The sequence below is a fragment of the Ipomoea nil genome, unplaced genomic scaffold (assembly GCF_001879475.1).
Source record: "Ipomoea nil cultivar Tokyo-kokei standard unplaced genomic scaffold, Asagao_1.1 scaffold3256, whole genome shotgun sequence".
Lineage (NCBI taxonomy): Eukaryota > Viridiplantae > Streptophyta > Magnoliopsida > Solanales > Convolvulaceae > Ipomoea > Ipomoea nil.
In genome coordinates, this window is record NW_017619684.1 from 38,624 (window position 1) to 48,718 (window position 10,095).

Sequence of the window (10,095 nt, forward strand, 5' to 3'; positions counted from 1 at the left end):
CCACATTTATCATTTGAAAATGTATATTGAGTAAACTATGCTTTTGTGTCAGGAATTATGACTTTTACATACAAAAATCATATTCTTCTCACTCTCTTATTCCTTTTGGGTGTCAAGCCCCTTTCATTTGTACCACAAGTTGTTGGCAACACATGAATTTTTTATTTTATTTTTTTTAATTTGCATGAAATGTACTTACAAAAGCTTATCTTCAATGGGTCTACTAAAACATAAAAACTCCAACTACTTCGTTTGTAAAGTTTAAACTCAAAATTTATTTAAAAATTAGTGTAAATGAGTTAAATCACTTGTGAGTTGCTTAATTAAAACATTATTTGAATTTGGTTAATTTTGAGCTCGAGCTGAGCTAGCCTCCTTGTTGACTTGTAACTCATCAAGCAGCTCACTAGTTATATTTATAGTCTAAGCTCGAATCAGTCAAACCGAACTCAAACTCAATTCGAGCCAATCAAATTGAACTTTAATCCTATAAAAATTAGAGATTCAAACTCAAGTTTAAAAAGTGAACTTGAATTTGAACTCGCACCAATATAATTATTTCAAACTCAAACTCACCTCTCGACTTGTTTCTACTCCAAATTCCAACCATATATCATTGGTTAGTCTAATCTTTTAATTAATAGCTTTAACTATAACCTCATGACTACTCATTCATTTCACAAAACAAGATTTGATTTTTTTTTTTTTTTTTTTTGGAGTACTATCGACTTTATTCTAAGATAATATCTTATCAATATACCATTTTGATCCTATGACCTTTCTTTAAGGAGAGCTACAGAGATACTAACTGAGCACGAGACATTTGGCTATTACAAGATGCTTCGCAAGACAAGATATTAAAAACTTGAAAGGAACATTGGAATATAAAAATTCTTCAAGTTGACAATTTGGGCTAAAAAATGGGCCTAATCTATATCTATGTGAACATTAAAATTGGACATTAAAGCAGTTAACATTTTCTTCAATTTTTATTTTCCTTTCAGAGACATTCTTTAATTCCTTCAATCCTCCTATACAAATCCAAATACAAATCAATGAACATATAAATCCTTTTCCTAACATTTTGTGAAGAAATATTCAGAAATTCAACTGATATAAGTATAAATATAGATGTAAATATATATCCTATTGTTCTATATGCTGCACCATCTTTAGTCTGCAACAAAGTTCCTCTCTTTGATATACTGAAAGAAAAGCATTAATAATCTGCAAAAGTTAATAAACTATGATCAGTTTGATGATTGGAAAATGCAGATGAAACATTCTTGATAAAAAGAACAGAAACATTCTCAGGATTTTTACCTTATAATGTGTGTCAAAAGTTAGGTCCAGTGCTCTTCACCTTCTCTGGAAGTTGAAGTATTTTATTGCAAAACCGAATATGACTGCGAAAAGCAGGCAGAAACCGCACACAGCGACAATCGCAACGCCCAGGAAATCGTGCCTGAACCCGAACTCCTCTCTGAGAAAGTCTTTGATTGGCAGAGAGTTAACCCCATCAGGTAGTCTCACATTGTCATTTACATCTCCATACTGTGACGTTAGAAGCCCGTATAGACTCCATGCCACCGGGTTTGCCCAGTAGTACCATCTCCACCATATCGGGATTCTCTGCAATGTCAAAAAAACAAAAAAAAAAACCATAAGTTTTAAGGTATTCTGTGGTTTCTAGTTTTCTTTCTAGTATTCTATCTGTCATTTGTCAATGTTTGGTGTTATGGAACATAGATATAGTATTTGGAATTTCTATATATTAGGCAGTCTTAGGGATTTAGGTAGGTAAGGCATATGGAAAACACCTATTTATAAGCCTTTGTATTCGTTTTTCTATATGACAGTTTGAGACAATATACGACAGCACATTAAGAAATATTCTCTCTTTACTTTCATAACAGTTTTTGTGTTTTTTAAGGTTATGTTTGATGCAATGTTCGGGGGCGATGATGAGAGGCATACCATGCGCGAAATCATGAAACCGCTGAAGAGATTCCACATCATATAGAAGGGCGCAGCGATGATGGCAGCAATGTTGTGGTTTGGGGTGACAGCAGTGGTCATCATTCCAAAGAAAGTGAAGTATAGTAAAGTGAGGAACATGAAACATATGTACCAAACAAACTTCCAAGCGTTCCACTCGAACGACGCCATGAAGTAGAAGATCGTGCTGTAAATTAGCGTCTGCACGAACACGTAGGGGAACTCGACAGTAACCTGAAACAACAAAACAGGAACAGAAATTAAAACCTCGAATCAACCGAACACAAATGTTTTAGTTTAGCAGTGCAGAAGACAATGTTGTAGTTGTACCTGTGCAAAAGCGAATGGTAGGGCAGAATACATCCCGGCTGCTCTTTCTCGAAATGAAACGAATCTCTCGATGTAAACCATGGGCTGCACAGACGAGGCGTTTGTGATTCCTATGAAAAGAACAGCTGCATACATTGATCCCATGGCATTCAGTATATCCTGCTGAGTATCCCTGTCAGAAGGGGAATTGAAATGAAAGTTGTTATGAAATATAGATATAGTATTTGGAATCTCTATAGATTAGGCAGTCTTAGGCATTTAGGTAGGTAAGGCATATGGAAACTTGTTTCCTATTCTTAGTCTTCTAGCACCTATTTATAAGACAGTTTGAGACAATATACGACAGCACATTAAGAAATATTCTTTCTTTACTTTCGTAACAAAAGTGTTAAAGTAACAGGTTTAAGAAAACGATTCGAGTGAGTGAATTGGAACCTTTTGGAACCGAATTTCCAGCATATCGATCCGAACATCAACGAGATGATGACCGTGTAGAAGAACCGCACTGCTGTGTACTGTGGATTTCGCCAGTAGGACAAATTCTGCTTCCAAAGACAAGCCCAGAACTGGCCAAAAAATGACTGGGAATACTTTCTTGGGAAGTTTAACTCCACTGAATCTGCACTTGGTTTGCTTAGCCTCTCCACCATTTCCTTATTTTGCCTGGATATTCAGCAGCTCAGTGGACAAAAACACGAAATATATACAACAAAACAGAAAAATGGAAACCGGGTTGTATCCATACTGAAACAGATCTGATCGACGATAAATTTCTGCAAAGTCTACACCGAGCCGGCTTTCCTCTGCTGTCGAGGTGACCTCGAGAACCCAAGCTGCAGGGTTGTATCCAGCTCTGATTTTCGGAACCCCTTCGATTGTCTGCTTAATCATTGTAAACTTAGCAGATAAACCAATGAAGAGAGAGCTCAGGGAAAAAGGATTTCGAGTTTTACCTCGAAATATTGAATTAGGCTGCGCGAATTCGTGCCCAACGGGCCAGCATAGATGAGCTCTCCACCTCTTTTCATCAGCAGAAGCTGAGATACATAGAAAACATCATCAGATGGCATGGAAAACATAGGATATTATGAATAGGATCTTGTTAAAAACTAATAAAACCTCATCGAATGATTCGAAGATATCGATGCTGGGCTGGTGGATTGTGCAGACAATGGTCCTTCCAGTGTCAACAATGTTCCTCACAGTTCTCATCACAATTGCAGCAGCCCGGGCATCAAGCCCAGACGTTGGTTCATCCATGAAAACGATCGAGGGGTTAGCAACGAGCTCGATAGCAATTGTCAGACGCTTCCTCTGCTCGGTTGACAGTCCATCAACCCCGGGAAGGCCAACCAACGCCCCGCCTAATGGTGTCAATTCAACGAGCTCCATAACCTGCTCCACAAAAGCCTGAAAAACAGCAGTCTTAGAGATCCCGAGAGCTCGAAACTACAGAATTAATGAGGAAACAAACATGTTTTTTACTATACCTTCTGTGTTTTCAAGTCAACCTGAGACGATAATCGGAGACAAGCAGAGAAAAGTATGGACTCGTGGACAGTTAAGCACGGGGAATGAACATCGTTCTGCTCACAGTAACCAGACACTCTTGCAAAGGTTTCTTGTTTCTTGGGATGACCAGAAATGTATATAGTACCTTCGATATGTCCCCCGGTTTTTCTACCCGCCAAAACATCCATCAAGGTAGTTTTTCCAGCGCCACTCACACCAACCAACGCAGTAAGAACCCCGGGCCGAAACGCTCCACTGACATTCACCAACAACCTTAGTCTATCCTCTACTAGCCCCTCATGCTTAAGCTCCTGAAACATCATAATAACCAACTATCAACATTTGTCTAAAGACAACATCATGTTCTGAACCGAGATGGCTCGAGTATATGTGTAGATTTACCAGAGGAGTATCGACATAATAGTTGATGTCACTGAACGACATCGAAAGAGGCTGAAAAGGAAGAACCATGCCTTTCTTAATCTTCTTTCCTGCTAACCCAACAGACAAATAAATTAGTTAATCTAACTCATGACCTTATAAACCCATAAATTCTCTCTTATATTTTCAATGTGGGACTCTTAGCAGATTCGAACAAACCTGTAAAGGAGTGTGAGTGCTGCAAAAATTCGGAAAGCTGAATGATGCTGGAGCCATTTCCTTGGCCATTTAGCTTCCTCTTAGGAGCAACTGCCTGCTGGCTCCCAATTGCTGTCGAAAAACATTAAACCATACCCTTTTTAACTTATGAACAAGTATAGCGTTTAGATCATACGAGGACGATGAAACTTACGGTTGAGATAAGTAAGAAATAAGGTGAAGAGAGTGTTGAACAATACTGTATATCCCAGCAAAGCACCAATTCCAATCCAATACCAGTAATCCTCGGAAAATAAGCTCCGAGCCTTTAGTAACATCTCTCCCAACGACAAAGTAGTACCCTCAGCATTCTACCAGTTTGAAAATATTAGAGAGAACGTATGAGTTTATAATGTCATAGTTAGACTAGCTAATAGATTAGATTCAGTCTTTTAGTGTGGTTTGACTGAACAGGTATCATTAAAAGGATACCTTATCCCACGAATGACCCCGAAACTCATTCACAGAAGCTGCATTCTGGGCATACATCAAAGGAGAAATCCAGTAACCCCAAATCCACCAAACCGGGATGCTATCTGCAACAATAAGAAATGTCACGGAGAACCGAGAAATAATAAAGTTGATCATGACAATTAATATGGAAGGGAGGTACCTCTGGAAAGAACAAATCCACCGAGAGCCATGACAACCAACATTGCGAACGATCCAAAAGTGTTGGCAACTACCATGTTCCGGCCTAATGAGGCCATCACGCGAAAAAGGCCTATTGACATCTGGTGCAAGGAGAGATACAAAAGGAACTGCTTGAGGCACCTGGAATCGTTAAACAAAGCAAATTAATTTTCACCAAAACTTAGAACAGATCGACAAGAGAACATGTAAAAATGTAAGAAGGGTACCTCGTTATTTGAGGATCAAACCCGACTACATAATATGTGGCTGCAACCCATATTATGGATTCTGCAAGTGAAGTGGGAATGCTCAAAATCCAAGAGGGAATGGTAAACGCCCAACACGGGTAGAGCCGTAAATCTCTGTGCTTATAAAGGACTGGAAGCTTTGCTATTATCATCGGAACCTCCAAAAAGCCATTGAAGAGAACCATAAGAATCGCAAAGTAGAGTGCTCCAAGATACACAGCTCCATCTTCCAGACTATTATGATGCATCGTGGACCGAAAAAACACACTCATCATGATCAGAATGATCAAAAGAAGCTGAAAAAAACGAAAACAATTCTCTGTCAGAACTATAAAAATGAACCTAGAGTGAATAGAATAAATTAAAATGGGGAAAAGGATATATCTGCCTGGGTAAACTTGAAAACAAGAACAAATGCGTTTCGCTTCAGAAGTAGCATCTGCCATTGGAAACCAATCTTTAGAAGCTCGGCCCGTTTCACCCCATACGTTCTACTTGACAAAGCTGCTGGGTGACTGTAACTCTTGTCGAAAGGAATCGACAGATCATTTGCCAAAGAGTTACCAACATGGAAGGACTGAAAGCTCTCGACAAATTTCGATGCAGGTATATAACTGTACTGGCTACTAAGGAACCAATACTGTCCTTGATCCTTTTCAGATGTAATCTGCACATATATGAAGATGTAAGTCTTGGAATTGATCATCATTGTATTAGAAAGATTGAAAGAAACCCGAAACTCCAAATCCAGACCTCTTGGAGAAAATCAGCTACGTTTTTCCTAGGAGGGCATCTAAAACCCATAAACAAGAAGAAATCGAGAGCACTTTCACGCGGTCCCTGATACACTATCTGCCCTTCACTAAGCAAAATCACATCGTCGAACAGGCTGTAAGTCTCGGGATCAGGTTGCAAGAGAGAAACCAATGTAGTCCCGCTGAAAGCATGAGTCGAATGCTTTAGATACTTGATGATTTGATACGTAGTCGAGCTATCAAGGCCAGTCGAAATCTCGTCCATTAACAGTACCCTCGAGGTTCCCACTAGCAATTCACCTGCAGAGAGTTTTCACTTTTCAGCAAACTTTGATCAGCAACCTTAACAGACAAATTTCTGGTAAAAAGGCGGGTTAGAACCTGTCGTGAGACGCTTCTTCTGCCCCCCTGAGATCCCTTTTAGCATTTCATCTCCCACTAATGTATTCGCGCAAATATCCAATCCTAAAATCTTTGCAGATATTTCAGAAGGACATAAAAAAAATGTCCAGGAAAAAAACATAAAACTTAAGGAGACAAAAACATAGGTAATTATTGTCTTATTAGCATACCTTTAATAAGTAATCCACAACAGTACTTGTCTGCTCTCCAAGTGCTACTGCCTAGGAGAAACCAATTACTTTAACATCCAGAAAAGAACAAGAATTAATGAAAAAAAAAAAAACAAAAAATTCATGATACAAGGATGTACCTTAATAAACATATCAAGATCAGGATCAGGGGTTATTCCAGCACTTTTTTCTCTTCTCAAAAGTTCAATGAGCAAATCTGAACCGAAATTTCAACTGCTCAGTGTGAAATCAAAAAACAATTCATATAAAAGACAGAAGGATATGATCCAACAACAACTTACCATGCTTAAAGCCATTGCCCTGACAAAGTCCCGAGAACTCCATTGTCTCCCTTACAGTCATCTCTGCAATGTGCCAATCGCGCTGGCTGACATATGCAGACGTTCTCTGAGGCACAAACTCATTCAGATTGTGCCCATTGTATGTAATCTTCCCTGACATCTTCAACGTAACAGAGAGAACATATTGGTTTATAAGGTCATGAGTTAGACTAGCTAATTGATTGGATTCAATCTTGTTCAGGATAAAGATGGTACCTTCAAACCAGGCCCAAGGCGCCCGGCAAGAGCCAAAAGCAAAGTAGTCTTCCCAGAGCTCGGAGGGCCGAGAAGAAGAGTCAGCCTTGAAGGCCTTAGGATGCCACTGATGTTATTTAGGACAGACAGCCTCTTCCTCCGGCTGGGAAAAATCCTCAACTTTCTCAAGAATGCCTTTTTTGTCAGACACAATATAATGTTGTCAGACAAGTCCTAAAAGATGGAAACTTTATATATGTATATATGTATGTATCTCCAAATCTCTACTCTACCTCTGTCATGTTGAATAAGAAATTGGGGATTGTTGGTAAGGCTCTACTCCCTTCATGGACAAATGCATCCACCTTAAGATCTTGAAACCGAACTTCAACCTTTGGAAACTCCAAATCAACCCTGCAAATAATAACTCAGAAATGAGAGTTTAATCTCTATCCCTATACAATATGTCTAACCCAAACCGCTTCACTCCTATTCCATATATGAGACAAACTCATATTCATAATCTCTATATGAGACAAACGCAACAGACAACAACATTCATGTGCTCTAATTACTTACTGCATTTACAATTTACAAATAAAGATCAACTTACGCCTCGAATCTCTGCCTAACTCGTCGGAAGAACAGCTCGGTATCCTCATCAATAGCAGCAATCATCTTCTCCAACACCTCCTCCTGTTCTTGTTCTTTGAGCTTCCCAACATCCAGCACAGAAACCTCTCCATCCTGGCCAATAAAGACCGAATTCCGGGCACGAAAGACGGTGGGAGACCTCTGCAGGGCAGCCTTGATGAGTGCTTCCTCATCACTGCACCCACCACTCTGGGCTAATCTTGAAAACATGATTTCTTTGGGACTCCACATTGTGGTGTGCAGTGGAGAGAGTGGAAACCAGGCCTTTCATATAGCTCAGTTGGTCTAGTTTTTGGTTAATGTTAAGTACTAAAGTAGAAACCAGAAAAACTAAAAAAAGAAAAAAATGTATTGGCGGGGTGGGTGCTGTTGTTGGATGTGTACATTCAACAACTTTGAAGGCCATGAAATTATGGGGTTTCATTTATTGGCTCTTTTCACTATTCATTACCCTCCAACAGCTCTCTCTCTCTCTCTCTCTCTCTTTCTCTCTCTGAACACTGAAATTTCTTGACGAGGAACAAAAGGGAGAAGGGTAGATGAAACAGTTGGGAATTTAGGTTGGATTTAGCTATGGAAAAAGAATAGTGTTTTAGAGTATGAAATTGGAAGTAGTTAAAACGGTTGGGAAAAACATAAGAAAGTAAACCTATTCATTTGACCCCAGATTCCCACCAAAAGTTTATAGGGATTTCCGCACAACTTAATTTGATTAATTTATTGTTGTTCGGTTGAATCCTCAATCCCAAGGGCTCCCATGTCGCGGTCCGAGCATTTAGGATAATGTAAATCATGTTAATAATAGTAAGGGAAAACTAACACTTTTGGCTCCTAAATTATTTTACTTTTAGAAATTTGGTCTCTGTTAATTGATTTGAACATATTTAGTCTCTTAATTGTCCATGATTTGTCCATTATATTGCACTTTTAGTTCCTATTGTTATATAATTATCAAATTTCATTAGTAAACTCTTTTTATGAGGTTAATTTTGTCATTTAGAATCAATATTCATGGTTAAAGTTTCACTCTCTCCATAGAACATTATTTTTAAATTTTAATAGTGAATATTAATTCTAAATAATAAAAATAATCGCATATGTTAATGGAGTTTGACAATTATATAATACTACGGACTAAAAAGTGTAACATTTTAAAAAATTGAAGGCTAAATTTGTTTAACTTAACTTAAATTTTTAAAAGTGAGAAACTACTATTTTCTCTAATAATAATAATAATTACTGTACAAATGGAAAGCCATGAAAAAGAAGATTGAGAATAATTATCAGTAGGTTTCATAATGCTATATGTGCATTCATTTTGAACTAGCCCAGGACTTGCACTCTAGCTAGTCTTCTAGATATCCTACTATCCTAGATCAGTTCCTCACTTTATATTTTAATTTTTCTTTTGCATTTAAAGCTCACCCTAAATTCACGGAAGAAAAAATAGTTTAATTTATCTATGATTTGGTGAGTGGAGTTTAATTTTAAAGCTCAACTGGGGCGGTAAAATTTTTCATATTTTAAATGTTTTTTAGGTCACAATAATGAAAACTCGCAGCTAAGGACTAAGGATATACATTGGATAAAGCATTCATGTGTAATAGTCAACAAATTATATAAGAGAGGTAAGTCCCACTAGAAGATTTTGTGCGACAGGCTTGACTAAGAAGGCTGGGAATTAGGATTTTGCTGTGTTGATAAGAATCTAACTTGTGACTTTTAAGTACACAAGAATCATGTTTCACCCACTTGATTATCTCGTTCGAGACAAATATTTTAAATGTTAAAAGTGTGGACATGAGTCACTTTTTTTCTCTTTCAAAAAATTTGCCTATACAGCTTTAAACAGACAAACTCACACACCCTCTCCTCTCTAATCTCTCATCCAACTACACACCAAAAAAGAAATCATGAAAAAAACATTCAATGTGAATGCTTTGAGGCACAAGTGGCCAAGTCTAATAATCTAATGTGAGCTAGGTTGAATAGCTCTAATTTGGTGTAAGGATCATGTTACAATGAAAAAAAAAAAATCATCATCTAATGTGTCAGTATATGATTCATATTTGATTAATAAATAGATTCATTTTTAATGCGGGGTGAGGTCAGTCAATTCATGGTAATCAATAAATAAAAAGAGTTACGATGTCATACCAAATGGTGAAAACTTTTAGTCCCTCTAGCAATATCTATAATATAATGTAAAGCACTCAAC

At 37.8% G+C, this 10,095-nt stretch overlaps 1 protein-coding gene across 1 annotated transcript; it reads right to left on the minus strand.

The window, feature by feature from the left end:
- Nucleotides 1-961: 961 nt before the first annotated feature.
- LOC109169210 (ABC transporter G family member 32-like) lies at nucleotides 962-8,226 on the minus strand. Its single transcript, XM_019318061.1, has 24 exons — nucleotides 7,837-8,226; nucleotides 7,517-7,637; nucleotides 7,245-7,418; nucleotides 6,990-7,149; nucleotides 6,828-6,904; nucleotides 6,688-6,738; nucleotides 6,497-6,587; nucleotides 6,114-6,415; nucleotides 5,749-6,027; nucleotides 5,340-5,656; nucleotides 5,093-5,253; nucleotides 4,912-5,015; nucleotides 4,634-4,790; nucleotides 4,441-4,551; nucleotides 4,243-4,331; nucleotides 3,819-4,151; nucleotides 3,448-3,738; nucleotides 3,282-3,365; nucleotides 3,074-3,207; nucleotides 2,764-2,991; nucleotides 2,329-2,500; nucleotides 1,978-2,232; nucleotides 1,324-1,632; nucleotides 962-1,227 (listed from the first exon to the last, which is right to left on the minus strand). The coding sequence occupies exons 1-23, from the start codon at nucleotides 8,106-8,108 to the stop codon at nucleotides 1,360-1,362; spliced, it is 4,236 nt and encodes a 1,411-aa protein (XP_019173606.1). The 5' UTR covers nucleotides 8,109-8,226; the 3' UTR covers nucleotides 962-1,227; nucleotides 1,324-1,359.
- Between the last annotated feature and the right edge of the window lie 1,869 nt (nucleotides 8,227-10,095).